At 42.9% G+C, this 22,256-nt stretch overlaps 1 protein-coding gene across 2 annotated transcripts in view; it reads left to right on the forward strand.

Annotated features, from left to right (window-relative positions):
* LOC129831381 (oxysterol-binding protein-related protein 10-like) overlaps positions 1-22,256 on the forward strand; it is an 84,619-nt gene that overhangs the window by 809 nt on the left and 61,554 nt on the right. For both annotated transcript variants that reach the window (XM_055894733.1, XM_055894734.1), the window contains exons 2-4: positions 12,319-12,494; positions 17,379-17,458; positions 21,221-21,292. In XM_055894733.1, the coding sequence (XP_055750708.1) occupies positions 12,319-12,494; positions 17,379-17,458; positions 21,221-21,292 (328 nt within the window). The remainder of the gene's footprint in view (positions 1-12,318; positions 12,495-17,378; positions 17,459-21,220; positions 21,293-22,256) is intronic.

Consider the following 22,256-nt stretch of genomic DNA (forward strand, 5'->3'; position numbering starts at 1 on the left):
GTTAAACGTTGAATTCACATTGGTTGACAACTCACTCAAATGTAAATCAAAACTAGACGTTGAACTGACGTCTGTGCCCAGTGGGTAGTGTCATAAAGTGTAATGTTCCTTGGTGCATACATGCTGTTAGTTTTTCTTCCACCTTGTACTGCAAAGGTCAGTCGTGTGTGGAGTGATAACGTGTCACTGTTTCAAAGGCTACAAGGTTGCAGCCATAGACTATAAAATTGAAACATTATAATTTTGCCAGCTACAGAGCCTGTGCATATTGGATAACAATAAAGTTGCTCATGCATGATTTAGCATTTGTAGGCCTTCCCTGCATAGTCAACATCTCTAACGCATAGATACTGGGGCAGGCCTTCTCTACAACCAGTGGCGATTTTTAGCTGGTAAATCTTGTTGGGGCAAACCCCCCCCCCCCCCCATATTTTTTTTTTAGGTGCATGCCAGCAAAGACACTACACAACCCCTAACAATGCATTCATTGCACTATAACAGTGACAAACAGTGCCCAGAAACTGTTAGGCCTACATAAAGCTGTCCCAACACCTTACCACTGCTAGACCTGGCTATCTTACAGTATTCTCCCTGTACACCAAGTCAGAACCGTAGGATAAATAAAGGGGGAATTTAAGCAGACAATGAAAGCTCTTACAATATTTTATGTTTACATTTCTCTAAAATAGGCTAAATGTTCACCACCAAGTCAGAACGGTTGGCGAAATTATGAGGTTGAGGCACATGGGCTACTAACAGCTCACTACATAACATACACTTAGTATTACTTTCTTAGCTACAGTGTACATATCTCCCTAGCATATTACATAATTTATGCCGCTGCATACCAGATATTTTTGGACTCACCTTGCTGTGCTGTGCTCACTTGAACAGGAAGGTGGTGCAACGGTCCTTCATGGGCAAATTTTGTAATTAAACTTTTATCAAAGTCTGGCATTCTCTGGAATTATGGTTCTTTCAAGACAACTGGGAACTAGAAAAAAAAACAAGGTTGAATCATGATGATGTCAGTGAAAGAGACACGGGTTCCCAACTTGCAATTTCGATTTGGATGACCGCTCAAAATGCATTTTCCCAGTTGGAGCTAGTTTTTTAACGAGTTCCCAGTTTTCTTGAACTCTCTGAAGTCAGTTTTCCCAGTTCCGAGTTTCCAGTTGTTTTGAGCGCGGCAGAAGTCATGCTGGATTGACAGCATGGCCAATGTTGAATGTTTATCCTTTTTAAGTATGGAAAAGAGACCCTTAAACCCAGTATTGGACCACGCACCCACTCCACTGAATAGCAGGCTAGTGATTGCTTTGCAATGTTTGCAGTTAGCCACTGATTCCTTCCAAACCACTCATTGTTGAATTTGCGATTTCCAACTTGTTGTGTAATGTTCATAGTCGTTTTATCTATAATTTCTCTTCATTTGAAAAGGATTTGCCCGTAGATTGTCGACTTGATTCATGATGACTGCTAGCAAAGATTTTGAAAGTATGATGTTGACTTGATCAGTCCAATCAAAGCTACAGTAGATATAACATCATTTGACATCATTTTATCTGTGGCCAATGACCTTGAGCCATCTTGGATGGGCACTTCCAATGTAACTCTATGGCAGCACCCATAGTGCTTGAATTTTCTAGCTCTACCCTTAGATTTTTCAGTGACGTAGTGTCCCCATGAGTGACAGAACACTGAGCCAATCACGGCGCAACTAGAGAACATTACCAACCCCCACGCTCTGTATATTCTGCTGCCTGCCCCACCACCACAAAGCACTGAGCTAGGCTGAAACACCTGCATTTTGGAGCTGCCTTACTCAAGAAAGAAAAAAAGAGACCTTGTTTGTATGCGGCTTTATTAACTCAAAGTTTTTTTAACATTTTATTTGACATTGTTTGCAAAGTGATATGTGACACACATTAATTCCAAAATAACATGCAAACAGGCACACAAAAAATGTGTGTATGTACACTACCGGTCAAAAGTTTTAGAACACCTACTCATTCAAGGGTTTCATTATTTGTATTATTTTCTACATTGTAGAATAATAGTGAAGACATCAAAACTGTGAAATAATACATGGAATCATGTAGTAACCAAAAAAGTGTTAAACAAATCAAAATATATTTGAGGTTCTTCAAATAGCCACCCTTTGCCTTGACAGCTCTGCACACTCTTTGGCATTCTCTCAACCAGCTGCATGAGGTAGTCACCTGGAATGCATTTCAATTAACAATGTGCCTTGTTAAAAGTACATTTTTAGAATTTCTTTCCTTAATGTGTTTGAGACAATCAGTTGTGTTGTCAAGGTAGCCCTATTTGGTAAAAGACCAAGTCCATATTATGGCAAGATTACAGGCTCAAATGTCCAGAAACAAAGAACTTTCTTCTGAAACTCGTCAGTCTATTCTTGTTCTGAGAAATGAAAGCTATTCCATGCGAGAAGTTGCCAAGAAACTGAAGATCTCGTACAACGCTGTGTACTACTCCCGTCACAGAACAGCACAAACTGGCTCTAACCACAATAGAAAGAGGAGTGGGAGGCCCCGGTGCACAATTGAGCAAGAGGACAAGTACATTTAGAGTTTCTAGTTTGAGAAACAGACGCCTCACAAATCCTCAGCTGGCAGCTTCATTAAATAGTACCTGCAAAACACCAGTCTCAACATCAAGAGTGAAGAGGTGACTCCAGGATGCTGGCGTTTTATGAGTTTCCAAGAAAAAGCCATGTCTCAAAAAAAGCCAATAAAAAGAAAAGATTAAGATGAGCAAAAGAACACACACTGGACAGAGGAACTCTGCCTAGAAGGCCAGCATCCCAGAGTGGCCTCTTCACTGTTGACGTTGAGACTGGTGTTTTGCGGGTACTGTTTAATGAAGCTGCCAGTTGAGAACTTGAGGCGTCTGTTTCTGGACGAAGAAGTCGTCATGACAGAGAAAAGGTTTATGGTCATAGTGCCTAATTGGCCACTTGAATACACTTCTAGACAAAAAGAGAACCAAAAGGGATTCTGTTTCATACATCAAATTCACAATAAAAAATGGCCAGTATGATGACAAACTAGTGTTTTTTTTCTGTGAGACTTTACACTCCCAACAGTTGTAAACAGGGAATCCTGGTATTATTCCTGGTGAAATATCACTGTGCAGTGTGGCCCACTGTATCTATAGGGCTGCAGAGATGAGCTGAGGGACAGCAGTGTGCTAGAACACACACATGCTGTACTGTATGGTCGGCGAAAGAGGTCGGAGAGAGTGGGAAGCTGGTAGAGGCGAACCGAGCAGCAGGCGATTTGACATAGTGGCTGTTTTCAAATGGCATCTTATTCCCTAGTCATAAGTAGTGCACTACATAGGGAAAAGGGTGTAATTTGGGGACACAGCCCCAAACACCCAGCTAGGATGGCTGCTCCTCCAGGCCTTCTGTCCCCAGCCCACCTCCAAATGCACCAGCCTGGCTGAGCTGCCCCTACATAGTGACGCGTGTTTACCAGACACCCAGTCCTGGGCTCATACACTAGAACAGTGTAGTGTATGAGGACTGCAAGGTACTTGGGCTGGCACATGTGGTGTGTTTTTAGAATGAGGTGAGTGGTTATTGATTCAAAACCCAAAGCTGTTTGAAGGGTATGTGACCCTTTCTCACCACAACCTGAGCGAGATGCATATACGCACACACATTCTCTAGCGCTTTCGAAAGGTTCGCTTGTACTACACACCAAGCAGTGTAAAACGCCACGAGGAGTTGGCTTTCAAGATGATTCTTCCACAAGAACAAAATACTACAAAATAATAGGTGTATTAGAGGCAAATGGGTAACTGGGAGTTCATGGTAACGGTCCCATATTCAATTTAAAAAGAGTGCTGGGTGTCTTGGCTTTCAAGTTTTTAAATTAGTTTTGGTTCATTGATCTGGGTTGCTGCCATGTCTGAGGGCCCACGTCAATGTGTACATAGAAATAAGACGGGTGAGCTACAGTGAGCAGCAGCTGAAGATGATATGAAATCCCATACCAGAACTCAAATGATCTGTATCATTTTTGTTTTCTTCAGTCAAGGGAAAAATAATGCTAGCCTATTGAACCTACCTGAGTCATAGCAGTGGTGTGCCTACCTGGCTGCTACTTGTCAATAATGAGAGCAACCACGTTGGAAGCTTTTCCTGCTGTGCTATTGTGTTGCGGCGTGTGCCCCTTCAATTCTTCTCTGCTAGTATAGCCCTCTTATTCTTGACATTATTTGATGTGTCGTAATGGACCAAGTAAAGTGTACTGTAACGGTACATGTAACATGTAACACTGGCTATAGGCTTCAAAAGCCAGCTATGTATTTTCCCTTCACCACAGATCTCATGGCCTTGAAAATTGCAGTTTTAAAGATGGTCGGACCTAGTTTGTGTGACGTTTTGGACCAAAAATTGGGGAAGCCGAAAATAGAACGTCCAAAGTATGCCGTTACAAGGAAATCCCCTTTTGACATGTTTTCCACCAGCAAGCCTACCATGCCGCAGTTAAAAAATGGCATAGAGGCAGTCTGTCATTGGGAGACTGTGTTGCTGTAATAATAGGTCTGTCAATCACGTCCTTGTTTCTGTTTGTGAAAGAGCATAAACATTGAAGGCTATGTACTTGGCTGTGTGCTTGTGAGCGTCACTAAGAGTGGGTCTGTGCCAAGTTTGCGCTGTGTGTGGGTGATCATGTTAATGTTGATTGCTATTTTAATTTTTTTTAGGCGTAGGTGTATTGTACTGAATACTTAGTGTTTGTCTCAAACGTATGCACATATTGGAGTGAAACTAGCAGCCCGCGGGAACGCCGTCAGGGTTTCAACTTACTGTTGTGAGTTAGAATAGTGGGATACGTGAGGTGCAATTTTGAAATTTGGTTATGCAGTAGCAGTTTCTCTCTTATGTCAGTCAATTAGCCAATGTCAGCTAACATGTTTTAGATTGCTAAGTTAATTTAGCGGCCAGCTAAACTTTTTATCATGGTCGATTTACCGACCGGTGGGCCCTCATTGATTTTGTTAGTCAAACTGCAAACATTTCTCTCCACCCTATGGCAAAATTTGTATATTTGCAGCACACTTGCTTTAAAACAGCAACATTTTCTCTACACGCCATGGCAAAAAGTGTTGAATTGCACGAAATGTACAATTATTATATATACTACCGTTCAAACGTTTGGGGTCACTTAGCTTTTCTTTCAAAAATAAGAACATTTCTAAAACAAATTGTCCATTTTTAAAATAACATAAAATTGATCAGAAATGCAGTGTAGACATCGTTAATGTTGTAAATGACTATTCATTCTTTAAATCAGCACAACAGTTTTCAGCTGTGCTAATATAATTGCAAAAGGGTTTTCTAATGATCAATTAGACGTTTAAAATGATCAACTTGGATTAGCTAACACAACGTGCCATTTGACACAGGAGTGATGGTTGCTGATAATGGGCCTCTGTACGCCTATGTAGATATTCCATAAAAAATCTGCCGTTTCCAGCTACAATAGTCATTTACAACATTAATGATGTCTACACTGTATTTCTGATCAATTTGTGTGTGTGTATGTGTGTGTGTGTGTGTGTGTGTGTGTGTGTGTGTGTGTGTGTGTGTATACACACACACACAGTGGGGAGAACAAGTATTTGATACACTGACGATTTTGCAGGTTTTCCTACTTACAAAGCATGTAGAGGTCTGTCATTTTTTATTATAGGTACACTTCAACTGTGAGAGACGGAATCTAAAACAAAAATCCAGAAAATCACATTGTAGGATTTTTAAGTAATTAATTTGCATTTTATTGCATGACATAAGTATTTGATACATCAGAAAAGCAGAACTTAATATTTGGTACAGAAACCTTTGTTTGCAATTACAGAGATCATACGTTTCCTGTAGTTCTTGACCAGGTTTGCACACACTGCAGCAGGGATTTTGGCCCACTCCTCCAAACAGACCTTCTCCAGATCCTTCAAGTTTCGGGGCTGTCGCTGGGCAATACGGACTTTAGGCTCCCTCCAAAGATTTTCTATTGGGTTCAGGTCTGGAGACTGGCTAGGCCACTCCAGGACCTTGAGATGCTTCTTACGGAGCCACTCCTTAGTTGCCCTGGCTGTGTGTTTTCGGGTCGTTGTCATGCTGGAAGACCTAGCCACGACCCATCTTCAATGCTCTTACTGAGGGAAGGAGGTTGTTGGCCGAGATCTCGCGATACATGGCCCCATCCATCCTCCCCTCAATACGGTGCAGTCGTCCTGACCCCTTTGCAGAAAAGCATCCCCAAAGAATGATGTTTCCACCTCCATGCTTCACGGTTGGGATGGTGTTCTTGGGGTTGTACTCATCCTTCTTTTTCCTCCAAACACGGCGAGTGGAGTTTAGACCAAAAAGCTCTATTTTTGTCTCATCAGACCACATGACCTTCTCTCATTCCTTTGGATCGTCCAGATGGTCATTGGCAAACTTCAGACGGGCCTGGATGTAACAGTATAACTTTAGACCGTCCCCTCGCCCCGACACGGGCGCGAACCAGGGACCCTCTGCACACATCAACAACTGACACCCACGAAGCGTCGTTACCCATCGCTCCACAAAAGCCGCAGCTTCTGCAAGGGGAACCACTACTTCAAGGTCTCAAAGTGAGTGACGTAACCGATTGAAATGCTATTAGCGCGCACCACCGCTAACTAGCTAGCCATTTCACATCCGTTACATGGACATGCGCTGGCTTGAGCAGGGGGACCTTGCGTGCCCTGCAGGATTTTAATGCATGACGGCGTAGTGTGTTACTAATGGTTTTCTTTGAGACTGTGGTCCCAGCTATCTTCAGGTCATTGACCAGGTCCTGCCGTGTAGTTCTGGGCTGATCCCTCACCTTCCTCATGATCATTGATGCCCCACGAGGTGAGATCTTGCATGGAGCCCCAGACCGAGGGTGATTGACCGTCATCTTGAACTTCTTCCATTTTCTAATAATTGCGCCAACAGTTGTTGCCTTCTCACTAAGCTGCTTGCCTAATGTCCTGTAGCCCATCCCAGCCTTGTGCAGGTCTACAATTTTATCCCAGATGTCCTTACACAGCTCTCTGGTCTTGGCCATTGTGGAGAGGTTGGAGTCTGTTTGAGTGTGTACAGGTGTCTTTTATACAGGTAACGAGTTCAAACAGGTGCAGTTAATACAGGTAATGAGTGGAGAACAGGAGGGCTTCTTAAAGGAAAACTAGGTCTGTGAGAGCCGGAATTCTTACTGGTTGGTAGGTGATCAAATACTTATGTCATGCAAATTAATTACTTAATCATACAATGTGATTTTCTGGATTTTTGTTTTAGATTCCGTTGCTCACAGTTGAAGTTATATATATATATAACATTTTTGCATCTCTGGTGGGGGGGGGGGTAGAGTAGCGACTCGAGGCTGGTTCCCCAATGGGACGGCACAGACCTGAGGAGAAATCATTTCAAAACAACCCGGATGAACAATTTTTTTGTTGTTGCATATGACGCTGCACTTTCACATTTAACTCAGTGCTTCACATTTTAAATTTGAAATATGAGGGGAAAATGGTCGCAAGAACATTTCAGACACTTATTCTGTCATGTTTAACTACATTGGCAGAAAGGTTACCTGGCTGTAGTCACTATAATATTACTATACTTTGTATAAACCAATGTCCTAGTCACATTTAGGTCTTCATGGTGTATCACGTGTGGAGCAGAGAGGAGGATATCTTTTACTCTAAAATTGGTGTCTTCTCACAGGACACACTTCATAATAAGATTTCTGTTCTTCTGGGCACTTGAACATCATTCAGTAGCTATGCTATGGCTGGGCTGGTTATGATCTGAGTGTAATATGGAGGATTTGGGTTATATAAGGAGGTTCTATTTAAGTCTCCCGTGTGTGTGTGCGATGAATCCTATGTCTGCAAATGTACCAATTGGAACGGTGCACTGTGCAGGATGCAGAGTTCCATTGATCAAAGCCGGGTCTGGGTGCTGTTTTTTTCTCAGCTGGAATCCAACTGATGGACCCGACTGACTGACGACTTTAACCATACAGTATTGGATTTGTTTTCTTTGTGGTTTCCACTGTGTTGCGTATGCTTTACACCAAGTTGTTACAGTAGGCCTATTGTGAATCCTAATCATTTGAATTGTGTCCGGGAGTGTTTATGGTGCTAGGTTTGCTATGGCGGTTGTTTTATGCACTGTTTATTTAGGGCAATTGCATGACTGAGTTCACCTGGATTTCACTCGAACCATTTACCTGTCCGGACAATTTTTTTTTATGCCCGAGGTACGGGACATTTTACAAGTGAACCTAAGCTGTTATTATTTTGAGACCTGTTGCGACATTTATTATTTACGTTGTCATTTATTTTCGTTATACAACCAATGCATAAGAAGTTATTTTTTTTCAATGTTTATGCAAAGCAAATTTTACAACGCTGACTTTTACATAAGTCCTTTTGCATTGGTGTAGACTTGACTGACCAGTGCGACCAACTCACAAACAAAAGGAGAAATCAAACTTTTCTCTGGTAGGCACGACATACTTGGCACCCCTAACCAACCATAGCCTCAATTCAAGTCAAAACCATTACAATTTGATGAACTGTTCAGCAGTCTTATGGCTTGGGGGTAGAAGCTGTTCAGGAGCCTTTTGGTCCCAAACTTGGCGCTCCGGTAATGCTTGCCGTGTGGCGGCAGAGCGAAAAGTCTCACTTGGGTGGCTGGAGTCTTTTGACAATGTTTAGGGCCTTCCTCTGACACCACCTGGTATAGAGGTCCTGGATGGCAGGGAGCTCGGCCCCAGTGATGTACTGGGCCATACGAACTACCATCTGTAGTGCTTTGCGGTCGGAGGCCGAGCAGTTGTCATACCAAACAGTGATGCAGCCAGTCAAGATGCTCTCAATGGTGCAGCTGTAGAACTTTTTGAGGATCTGAGGGCCCATGTAAAATCTTTTCAGCCTCCTGAGGGTGAAGAGGTGTTGTCGTGCCCTCTTCACGACTGTCTTGGTGTGTTTGGACCATGATAGGTCCTTGGTGATGTGGACACCAAGGAACTTTAAGCTCTTGACCCGCTCCACTACAGACATGTTGAGTCGTGGGTGAACAAGGAGTACAGGAGGGGACTTATGCCGTGTTGAAAACAACTGGGAACTTTGGACAAAAAACTAGCTCCGACTGGGAGAAAATCTATTTGAACGGTCATCCACCTCAGAATTCCAACTCGGTCCTCTTTGTAGAGCTCTGACTTTCCAACCTTAGGATCACTGACGTCATGATTTGACTTCCAAGTTGTTTTGAACGCGGCATAAGCACGCACACCTGAGGGGTCCCCGTGTTGAGGGTCAGAGTGGCGGATGTGTTGCCCACCCTCACCAGTTTTATTTTTGAACCTGATCAGTTGACTGAGAACACATTCTCATTTACAGCAACGACCTGGGGAATGGTTACAGGTGAGAGAAGGGGGGGGGGTGAATGAGTCAATTGGAAGCTGCGGATGATTAGGTGACCATGACGGTATGAGGATCAAATTGCCAGGACTCCGGGATAAGTGCCATGGGATCTTTAGTGACCACAGAGTCAGGACACTGTTTAATGTCCCATCTGAAAGACGGCACCCTACACATTGCTCTGGGGAATTGGTCTATTTTTTTATTTATTTTTAGACCAGAGCAAGGAGTTCCTTCTACTGGCCCTCCAACACCATTTCCAGCAGCAACTGGTCTCCCATCCAGGGACTGAACAGGACCAACCCTGCTTAGCTTCAGAGACAAGCCAGCTGTGGAATGCAGGGTGGTATACTGCTGGTGGCCTGTCAGGAAGTCCAGCATTCAGTTGCAGAGGGAGACGTTTAATCCCTGTGTCCTTAGTTTAGTGCTGAGCTATAGTCCATGAACAGCATTCTTACATATGTGTTCCTTTTGTCCAGTTGGAAAGGGCAGTGTGGAGTGCAGTAGAGATTGCATCATATGTGGATCTATTGGGGCGGTATGTGAATTGGAGTGGGTCTGGGATGATGATGTTGATGTGAGCCATGGCCAGTCTTTCAAAGTATTTGTGAGTGCTACATGGGCAATAGTAATTTAGACAGGTTACTTTGGCGTTCTTGGACACAGGGACTATGATGGTCTGCTTGAAACGTGTGTATTACAGACTGGGTCGGGGAGAGGTTAAAAATGTCAGTGAAGACACTTGCCAGCTGGTCAGTGCATGCTCTGAGTACGTGTCCTGGTAATCCATCTGGCTCTGCTGCCTTGTGAATGTTAACCTGTTTTAAAGGTCTTACTCACATTGGCTACGGCGAGCGTGATCACATAGTCGTCCGGAACAGCTGGTGCTCTCATGCATGGTTCAGTGTTGCTTTCCTCGACGCAAGTACATGAGGTATTTAGCTCATCTGGTAGGCTCACGTCACTGGACAGCTCGCAGCTGGGTTTCCTTTTGTAATCTGTAATAGTTTGCAAGCCCTGCCACATCTGACGAGCGTCAGAGCCGGTGTAGTAGAGAGAACACTCGGTCCAATTAGTGTGCTTTGTCTAGATTTTTTGTTTATTTAACATGACTTAAGCTTGCAGTTTGTGCTTTACACAGTGTCTACTATGGTATTATGTTTAGAGATATTAAGATGGTGGTAAAATGGCAATAATTATCTATTTTATCCAAATGTATGAAGAATGAGGGCACACAACTCAATATTAGGAAGGTGGTGTTAATGTTTTGTACACGTAGTGTTTGTTTCTTGTAGCATTGTGTGGCGATTTCCATCTATCCATGTTGCAGAGATCAGTACAGCGGGTTTGGTTTTATAGAAAATATTGACACAAGCTTTAAAACGAGGGACAATACTGCTTTTTTGACTGATTCGCCTCATGATTTGTTTGACAGGACTTTGTTTTCATCCTCCCTAGGGCCATAACTTTTTCCAGGATTTTTTTTTTTAACCATTTGACCTGATTAGAAAGAATCTGGGCCCACCATAGCCCATATAAAACCGTTTTTATTTTCCTTTTTTTTTTTCGGTTGACGTATTACTATGTCCTACCGTACCACTAGGGTTCAGAGTTTTACCTGGTGAAGTTAGTCTATCCGATCAGGAAAAACTCTGGGCCTCAGCAAAACTATTTTCCCTCTCTGGGACCTGTGGTGCCACCTCAGAAATCATCACGCAATGTTACAAATTGAAAAAACATATTTTATTTGTATGTATATTTTATTTGTACTATCAAAAAACCATTTCAGCTGTATAAAAAAAAACATTGCTCTGCTATTATCATTTATACTGTAGTAGTGTTCAGCTTAACGAGACAATTCCATGCTCAAAGGGGGGGGGGGGGGGTAATTGTTGGGCCAGTGCCATGTGCGACCTCCCGAGGTAGCGCTCGAGACATGGCGTTTTTTCTAGTTTTACACAACGGTATTGTCTCTTAAGAATCGATACCTCTCTCAAATATCCCTTTGCCATCGTCAATGTGAAAACGGTCTATGATGATCCTCTCGGTTCTGGTTGTGGCAGTGTGGAGGATTGTGTCGTTTTTTGTCTGTGGTTTGCATTGACCTGTAAGTAAGTGCTCACTCGGCTTGTTCCAAAGCCTGGTCAATAGAGCCGCTTCTCTAATAGCGCGTGGAAAGAGACGATTGATCGGCAGCAAGATCATTTCCGGTTAACAACACTTCCGTACAATGAAAGCCAACCAAACAGGGTGACACGCTAGCTATGTCATGAATGCTTTGTCGGGACAAGTCAGTCCAATAGGATATGTCCCATAGCCAGGACGTGTGTGTGTGTGTGTCATATTGCAGGCTCTCAGGCTCTGACTGTATTTCAGTTAGGCCTAAGCTAGAAGGCATTTATTAATCACAAAGGTTACAAACCTGTCTGATTCTGTAAAATGTTCACCCCGCGAGCTGTGGGCTCCAGCTGCTCCACTCATGGTACCTATGCACTCTTAAGGACTACTTGGGTCGTTTGAGATGTAGTTGGTGGGTAGGTGTTGATGTCACTTCTTAATACGCTCAGTAATGTGGCTGACGCTTCTATAACGACGAGCTCCTGTAAATCTGGCAAGATTTTTTGGCATGAAAGGTGAGAGTAATTTTAGTGGTGGATTTCACCCATCCTGTACGTGTGCTCTCTCTCTCTCTCTCTCTCTCGATCATCACTGTATTACTTAGCAGTTGCACTTACTGCTAAAGCGATAGAATAAGCCTTAAACAATGATGAGGACATTTTATATGATCATTTATTTGTGTTTCTCTCCCCTCCCTCCCTTTTCTCTCACCCTCTCCTGCAGGTACTTTGTGTTGGATCCAGAGCTGGGACAGCTGCAGTACTTTGTACATGAACATGGCAAGAGCCAGAAGCCCAGGGGCTCTCTGCCTCTGATCGGTGCGTCGGTTGTCCAGAGCGATGAGGCACCACACATGTTCATCGTCAACTCATTCAATGGCGAGCTTTACAAGCTCAGAGGTACGCTAACCCTTATTAGTCAGAGATTGGGTATTCAGGGAGATTGCATGGGGACAGTGGGAAAATTGCATTGCCTTGTGGGTGTTTTGCAGTTGCGCAATATAGTGATGCCACTTCAAGCCGCTTAAATTGTGCACCTGGGAAAAAACATGCCCAACAACCCAGTCTTTGTTTTTGGAAAAGTGTGTAATGGAAATGAACCTGTGATGTTGTAACTTAGCTTCATGAATATTTCATGAGTCACATTACTAACTTTCAATTTGCCAACTCCATTTCCCACACTTGACAGGAGTTCTCTTGAGCTAGCATGAGTGGGCTACACAGGTGTTCTATATAAGCTGCCTTGTCGCATTGCTGAACGTTTGAACAGGGTAACTGTACTGGTCGATACATCCTGTCAAAAGGGACACTCCCCTCTATGAGCTATGGTTGAGGTCCATTGGGTTTAAACTGGTCACTATGCTACAGGCTCGCTCTGTCAGAGGTAGGGATGGGATGATACCAGTACCGCAATGTTTTTTTCCATGGCAAAAATTAAAAGACGAAGCAGACCAAACTCTTTGGTCCTTTTTAAAAACCTGCTGTATGTGAAATAGCTTGGGGGGGGGGGGGTGTGTGACTCTGGATGACAACATAAGGTTGTTTGTTTCCAACATTAGGGCTGTTTACCTGAAGAAATTGAATCCGATTTGTGTTTCGTTTCCTTGCCACGAGACTAACAAGTATCGCAGTTCGTCCCGGCCCTAGTCCGAAGCCTGTATCCACTGATGAAGCAAGAGACTCCCTGTCGCTTTAGTTTGTGGAATGTCCCTGTACATTCCCCAAGGGAGGTATCAGAATAACTTGCCCTGTATCTGTGGATGACTCAGTGATCCATCTATTGAGCTCCGAGCAAGCGATATAGTCCCACAGAGAATAAGTAATTGTAGCAAATCAATGTAGGAGCAGGGATCCACTGTCTACAATGTAGGGATGGAACGAGATACAGATTAAATAAAAAGGTAAAATTACAATCCTTATCAAAGAAGCTAGTTTGGTGTATGTTTTTCTGGAAGGTCTAAACACTATACTTAGTGGCGAACAAGTCATTCCTCTGATTGGGATGGTGACATTTGAATTAAGCCAAATGACGGGGAACAATACCCACCGCCCTGTAGTGTAGCGAGCGACCTTTCATGAGTCTTTGACTAAGAATTAGTAGGTACACCTTAAATCTCACACGAGTTGTCATGGCAACCCCGGCTTCAACTGGGAAGGGGAGAAGTTCAAGGTTCACCAGGAACACGTTTCCTGTTTGGTGATTCTGCAGCAACAGACCTCTGTAGTATCGCCTTACGGGTGATTTGTGTACAGCCCCAGCTGTGAATGTGTCCTTTCTTATCGTGATGTGGATGTCCTTGAATCCCCCTTCACAAACTGTCAAACGTCAAGTCGCTGGAGAAGGTGCATATAATCTCCCTTCAGGTGTCCTTGGTCGAACATTTGATCTCAACTCTTAATAAACATTTTGAGTTGAATTTAAGAATGTGGTATTCAAGCCATGTGGAATTATGTGAGATCTGATACAGACGCTAAAGCACAGGCTTCGTCTTCATCGGATATCCAACCAAGGCAGCATAGGGTAATTAGTTTTAGTCGAATAAGCGGGAGCATTATGTTTTGAGCTTTGCCCGGAGCCATGCTCATTGCTCCAGAGTGTATGAAATAAAGAGGTGAAAACAGCATGAATTAAATCCTGTTTGAATTATCAAATGGCAAATTTTTAAAGCTGTTGATCAGATTATGCCAGGAGTAAGACACGAGGGCTGTTTAGAAGGGTCTCACGGCTTTTCAAGGGGGCTAATTGAGATGCCTGACTGCATATCAGACATTATTGTGACTTATTGAAGTAGTATTATTAAGCAATAAGGCACAAGGGCCTGTGGTATATGGCCAATGTACTACGGCTGAGGGCTGTTGCCTGGACACAGCCCCTAGTCGTGGTATATCGGCCATATACCACAAACCCCTGAGGTGCCTTATTGCTATTATAAACTGTCTACCAACGTAATTAGAGCAGTAAAAATAAACGTTTTGTCATACCAGTGCTATACGGTCTGATATACCACGGCTATCAGCCAATCAGTATTCAGGTCTCGAACCATCCAGTTTATAAAATGTTTAATATTGCCTAGAACAAATTCAATCTCATCCAGAATAAGGATCCATATTACTTCTACATACTAGGGATGGCAAAAAGAAAGCAAACACAAAGTGTCTCAGGGCTCAGACACACCAATAGCATTTGCTGGCAGAGAGTACTTAGCACTCTGTTCAGAGATGCTAGCTTTAATTTGCGAACTGGGTGCACACCGATTTTTACACGTGGAATCAAGTGAAAATGTCAAGTCACACGTCTATAGCGGGTGGTAGCAAAAACACAGCTCGCTGAACGATGTGTGTGACTTTAATAGGGCGTTGGGCCACCACCAGCCAGAATAGCTTCATTGCGCCTTGGCATAAATTCTACACGTGTCTGGAACTGTTTTGTTGAAAGTGGTGAAAAACGCTGTCAGGCGCCACGCTAGAATCTCCCGCAAGTGTTCAATTGGGTTCAGATCTGGTGACAAAGGCTGCGTTTACACAGGCAGCCCAATTCTGCTCTTTTTTCCACTAATTGGGCTTTTGACCAATCACATCAGATCTTTTTCAGAGTGGATCTCATTGGTCAAAAGACAAATTTAGTGATTTAAAAAAAATATATATTTTTAACCCTTGCACTGCGTAGGATAAGCCCCGGGCTTATGTTCCTCCCAGCAACTGCAATAACCCCTACTGTCCCATAGTAGTCATGTTTAATAACTTCCAGCAGTTATTAAGTACATATTCAGAGTGCTGCCCTATCATATTATCTCCATTCACCTTAATCAGATCCCCCACCAGCTCCCTCAAATGTATGAGACTATTATTTTAGCCAAGAACATCCACTCGATCATTGTAATTAGCATCAGTGTAATTACATGGTCATGGTTAAATGCTTGAATGGCAATGGATAGACATTAGTGCCCTCTCTTTATAGCCTATATTGAAGCGTACGTTGACCCCCTTGATTGAAAGAGATGGTGTTATTGAAATGGCATCTGTAGAGCATTGTTGATTAGGACGGGAGACCGTCGTTCCGCCGTTGCAAATGGGTCGGACTGTTTTGTGCTGCTTGATCTCGTTTGCCAAAACAAGCGTGGCTCATTCATCAACTGAATGGAAACTGCCACCCCTCCAACATCAAACCAGGGACCTTTTTGAACAGAACACCAGCTTTGAATCTTTGATTAGCATTGGCAGTCTTTTGGAGTTACCTTTTTTAGACCGAGCACAAGAACCACCTGGTCTTCGCTAAGTACGGATTAGTGTGCAAGTAGCTCATGTTAGCGACTTAGCGTCTTTTTCGCCATTGGAAACAGGTGCATATTTGCATATAAACATAACCGCTCGGCACTGCCAGATCCACCTCTGTACATAATTAGCTAGCTGTAATGAACAATCACGGCAAAGCTTGTATAAATCAAGACCCATAATTGCTGCTCTAAATGTGTCGCAGATTCTACACTGAGACGTTTTGAAAGGAAAAGATATGCCGCTGATGTAGAAGGAATCACTGGGAGGGGAGGGTTTTAACAGACAGCTGGGTACAGGTGTTTCATTATGAATGGCCTACGTGAACACAGCCTTCTCTTGAGAGAGCAGAGGAGCTGTTCACTGGAGATGTTCACTGTTTTAAGTGTCTCATTTGACATTTGTTGGTGTGGATGTGTCTCCTTCTGCCTCCTCACTCAAGCGACATTTCAGGTGCTTAAAAAATAGTGTAGGCCTTAAGTGATTGACAGAAACTCATGTCACGATGCTCAAATGAGACCATTACCGTTCCGAGAAATGACTCTTTCTCGAGCTAAACTCGCATGAATAGATTCAGCATTGCGCACTCCATCGTTTATGATCGTGCCCATTTGTTTCAGTTAATCACTATAAAGGACTCCAGGAGTCCAGACAATGCTGCTATATTCGGTTCCGTTGCTAATGAAATGTTCTTATTTTCTCCTTGGAGCGTTACCATGGAGACTGGAGACTTTGGTACATACTATCAAATTGTATCTCACTGAATAATAGGTTGAGATGCTGAGTTGGTCTTGAAGTAAAGTTTTACCAGTCAGTCAGAATGATATCCACAATTGGTCTAGCTTTGTCTAGACGAAAGAGGTTGTACCGTTTATAGACATCAGGCTGGACAAAGCAGGCTCTGCCAATTAATCGGTTAATGAAATGAGACGGGCTTATTGGCGTGTCTGGCCTCGGAGGACAGTTTACTGGCTTGTAAAACAAAAGGGTGAGTCACCTTTTCCATGGTTGGTGTTTGGATAACAGGCTGTCTCTGGGCCGCAGTGAAATGTCTGCCATTTTAGCTAATCGCACAGACACTGTTGTGCCCCCCCCCCCCCCCCCCCCCCCCATTATTGAGGGTTTAGGTTAAAGATCAAGCTTTCTGAAAGTGTGTCTTAGAATATGTTTTAGTGAGTTGTAGAATATGAACACAGACACTATTGTAAAGTGCAGTAGTTTACAAGCCCCTACACAGGGAGTTTGGGATCGACATAAACAAACCTGATGCACTACAATTGTCAGGCCCTGACCCTGTAACAGAATACACAGCACATTGGCTGATAATGTGTCTGACACATTATCAATCTGAAAAGTGACATGCGACACATAATGACACACATTTTGTGATGACTGCCTACATATTGAACTGACCACTAACTCGTATAATGACGATGTCCTATTTCTCCCATTGTGACGATGATGGTTATCGGATAATGAACATTTTGATTCGCTCCTTTTGTGTCTCCGTAGCATCCGACGCCAAAGAGCAGCGGTTCTGGATGAACCAACTCCAAGCGTGCGCCAGACGCCACTCCGACAGCAGTGCCAAGGTGTGTACAACACACACACACACACACACACACACACACACACACACACACACACACACACACACACACACACACACACACACACACACACACACACACTGCAGTCACTACTAAGGTCTAGCTCCTGGAATATGTCCCTCAGGAAGAGCAGTGCAGTGACAGGGAAGCCATGACTATCCCTTGCATTTTTATTCTTTATTTAACCTTTATTTAACCTTTATTTAACTAGGCAAGTCAGTTAAGAACAAATTCTTAGTTACAATGATGGCCTACACCGGCCAAGCCCGGACGGCGCTGGGCAAATTGTGCGCCGCCCTATGGGACTCCCAATCACGGTTGGTTGTGTTACAGCCTGGATATTAGAGACTGATATACCGCTGAGTTTACAAATCTCATCGCAGGTATTTCCCACTTCTGTAAGCACAGCTCAGATTGATTGAATTACTTGGGTTCAGGCACCTTTTTGAGGAAATTAAATTGCTGTAAATATGGCTTTTGACAGATGGCTTGAATGGACAACTATGGTATTAGTGTAGGAGTCGATAGTGGGAGAAGTGAAGTAGTTTGAGAGAAAGTAACTTTGTGGTTGTGAGGTTTTGTTGCAAACCCTTGTTGTTGGGTGCACTGTTGGCACACTGAAACGGCAAATGCTCTTTCCTATAGTGGTTGGATTTTGGAATTGTTTAGCTTTCATGCAGTCTCAATGCACACCGCAGGCACAGTAGATAACGTTCATAGCCTTCAGAAAGTATTCATACCCTTTGACTTATTACACATTTCGTTTTTTTATAGCCTAAATTGAAAATATCTTTTTTTTTTCTCTCACCCATTTACACACAATACCCCATAATGACAAAGTGAAAACATATTTTTAGAAATGTTACCAAATTTATTCAAAATGAAATACAGAAATATCTCATTTATCTCACACCCCTGAGTCAATACATGTTAGAATCACCTTTCTGGGTAAGTCTCTAAGATATTTTCATACCTGGATTGTACAATATTTGCACATTATTCTCCAGAAAATGATTTGAGCTCTGTCAAGTTGGTTGTTGATCATTGCTAGACAGCCATTTTCAAGTCTTTCCCTAGATTTTCAAGCCAATTTTAAGTCAAAACTTTAACTAGGCCACTCAGGAACATTCAACGTCATCTTTGTAAGCTACTCCAGTGTATATTTGGCCTTGTGTTTTAGGTTATTATCCTGCTGAAAGATGAATTTGTCTCCCAGTGTCTGTTGAAAAGCAGACTGAACCAGGTTTTCTAGGATTTTGGCAGTTTTTTTTACAAGCATACCCATAACATGATGCAGCCACCACCATGCTTGACAATATGAACAGTGATACTCAGTGATCTATTGGATTTGTCCCAAACATAACACTTTATATTCAGGACATTTTTTGCAGTTTTACTTTAGTGCCTCATTGCAATCACGATACATGTTTTGGAGTATTTTATTCTGTACTGGCTTCCTTCTTTTCACTCTGTCATTTAGGTTAGTATTGTGGAGCTACAATGTTGTTTATCCATCCTATCACAACCATTAAACTGAAACTGTTTTAAATTCACCATTGGTGAAATCCCTGAGCGGTTTCCTTCTGTCTTCCTGGCAACTGAATTTGACATTTTAGTAATTTAACAGACGCTCTTATCCAGAGTGACATTTAGGGTTAAGTGCCTTGCTCAAGGGCAAGACAGTTTTTTTTCCTTCTCACCTAGTCTGCTTGGGGATTCAAACCAGCAACCTTTTGGTTACTGGCCCAACGCTCTTAACCGCTAGGCTACCTGCCGCTCAGGATTTCGGAAGGACACCTGTATCGTTGTAGTGACTGGGTGTATTGATACACCATCCAGGGTGTGATTGTTAACTTCCCATGCTCAATGGGATATTCAATGTCTGCTTTTTTTGATTTTTTACCCATCTACCTACAACTGCCCTTCTTTGCTGGGGATTGGAAAACCTCCCTGGTCTTTGTGGTTGAATCTGTTTGAAAATCACTGCTCGACTGAGGGACCTTACAATTATCTGTATGTGTGGGGTACAAAGATGAGGTCGTCCTTCAAAAATCACGTTTAACACTATTCTTGCACACAGAGTGAGTCCACGCAACTTATTATGTGATTTATTTTTACTCCTGAACTTATTTAGGCTTGCCATAACAAAGGGGTTGATATAATTATTCACTCAAGCTATTCCAGCTTTTCATTTTTAATTAATTTGTAAATATTTCTAAAAACATAATTCCGCTTTTGACATTATGGGGAATTGTTTTGCGGCCAGTTACACAAAATCTCAATGTAATCCATTTTAAATTAAGCCTGTAACACAACAAAATGTGGAAAAAGTCAAGGGGTGTGAATACTTTATAGAGGCTCTGTATACCAGATGAGTAATTCTAGTGTAGACACGAATGCTTACCATCACCTCGGCGAGTGATCCTCTCTATTAGATCCCACCTTATCTTGGCACCCGCTCGTACACTTGCTCCTCCCTCCTCTACCCCTCTGACTCTCCTGCTATCTTCTCCCATAGGGCTCTGCGGCTGCTACAGTAGGACTTATGGTAGTCAGCTATTCCCTTTTTTTTTTTTTTTTTTTTTTTTTTTTAAATAGTGTCATCCCTGATCCTCTGTCTGTTTGAGAGTGATGGGTAACCTGGGTACATGCCACCTGGCAATAGCTTCGAAGTGGAACCCTTCCAAACCTATGAACTATTTTATTTCTGAAGTTTTTGTGTGGGAAAGTCTGTGAAAGTCAGATTCAAGTCGAGGTCTTGTTGAATCAGGACTGCCACCTGAGAGTTTCGTTTAAAAAAATAAATAAATTACTGCAGCATATTGTGTTGTCTGTATTAAAATGTATTTTTTCCTTTTGTACTTACATTTGTTCCAGCAAATGGCCAATTCTTCAGCATACTATATTTTGCTCTTTCTCTTCCTTTCATTCGCTCGCTCTCTCTCCTTCGCTTTCTCTCTCCCTCTCCCACCATCTCCCCATGTCTACAGACTGATTTGTGTGAGTGCGCACCGCAGCAGTCTACAAACAATGCTCTCTCTGTCTGCATCTCCTCGCGCTCTCCTATTATGCATCGGCCCCATTTCCTCCACCCCTGCCTCGTGGCACAATAACTCTCATAAATATTGTTCCTGTGTCCTGTCAAAAAAGACAATCGGACACGTTACCTTATGTAAATGAGTTTGTGTTAATCCATTGCCAATGTAGACTTGATTTGGAGAGTGAATAGAATTTGGGGCAGTATGGCTGGTTATGGACTCCTGCTCTCTTGGTATAATAGATAAGAGGGTCGCAGACCATGCATTCACCATCTCTGGAGCTCCTGTACAGCCCTATTGTTGGTCTCTGCTGGCTATGCACTGTGTCTGTCCGGGGGTACATTGAAGCCAGTCTCCATGTGACAGTGGAGTATCAGCCTCATTATGGAGTTACCCCATCCTCTGGATCTCTGCTGTGGGCCTTGACAGCCTGGTTTGGAAGTCACTGGGTTGTGAAGGGAACAGGGAAGATTTAGAACCTACTGTATAGTAGTGTGCCGACCCAGTTCATTTTAACAGTGGACGGTAGAAACTTCATCCGTTTTGCATCTGGGTCATGTTCATTAGGGCACATTTAGTTTTGTAATGGGGAAACAAAAATGAGCTTTTCTTATTAGACAAGTTCAGGTTGTATCTTTCCATTTCCCCAGCTACTGAACACGACCCTGTACTGAGTTCTATGTTTTTTTTGTGTGTTTGGCCTTAGGTCTGGAAGTTTAAGGGATCGGATGAGCACCTGAGTGCGGAGGGAACGACGGGAGGCAGCCAGGAGGGGCTGGTGAGTCAAGATGCACCCGTCCACACCTGAGCTACTACCCTGTACCAACAACTCTCCCTGTACAAATAACAGATCCAACACAAACACACAAATAGACATAAATACACTTATAGGCTTGTCCATGTCTTCATCTCTCGTTGTGTCCTGGTTCTCACTTTCTGCACTCCTCCATATATTTGAAAGTGTAGAAACAGCCTTTATGTTCTTGAATACCAGCTTGAAAACTTTCATTGCAAACTCTCACACACAGCTTTTTCAAAAAGTGCTGCACAGTTGACTAGACAGAAGTCCAATTATACTCCTTAACTTGGATCAGTAAGGGGAAGGCTCCCATAAGAAGAGGAGTTTTTTTTCCCTCGTGTCAAAAGCGGGTGTGCTTTTTTGGGTTCCTGTACCGTGACAGACAACCGTAGTAGTCTAATCGTGTCTAAGCCTCCCATTCTGCCTCAGAGATCAGTATCACATCTCCTCCAAAGTCTAAGATGTATTCCTGGCTTAGCATAAACAATCTACAATAGCCTGAGCACTGAAATACACTTGGGGAATGAGGGAATTTCTGTTCTATAGTTTTTATTATTGCCAATGCTGGGTGTACAACTGATAAGTAAACTGCACTTTCCTCAGTTTAGCTGCTTATTTACGCTTTCGGTGGAGATTTAAACTTTGTATTCAATCAATTTCTTTCAAAGTGTCGGTCACCAGTTACAAATGGCAATCCTTTCTCTGGTGTATTGACAATGACTTTCTTTGTACAGTAGTTGGTTCGTGTAAGGAAGAAAGGCATCTCTTATTGCCTGAGGCAACGTTTTGTACCACACTGTAGTGGAAGAGCGGATTCTACTGTGTTATAAAATAACTCTCATTTGATGTTTGAAATTCCTCTCATCCCGGCTCTTTTGTGGAAGTAATTCCCTACAGAACCCTTAGAATATCATTTATTTTGATACAGGAGTGGTTTTCTCAG

Source organism: Salvelinus fontinalis, chromosome 32 (genome assembly GCF_029448725.1).
Source record: "Salvelinus fontinalis isolate EN_2023a chromosome 32, ASM2944872v1, whole genome shotgun sequence".
In the NCBI taxonomy this organism is placed as follows: domain Eukaryota; kingdom Metazoa; phylum Chordata; class Actinopteri; order Salmoniformes; family Salmonidae; genus Salvelinus; species Salvelinus fontinalis.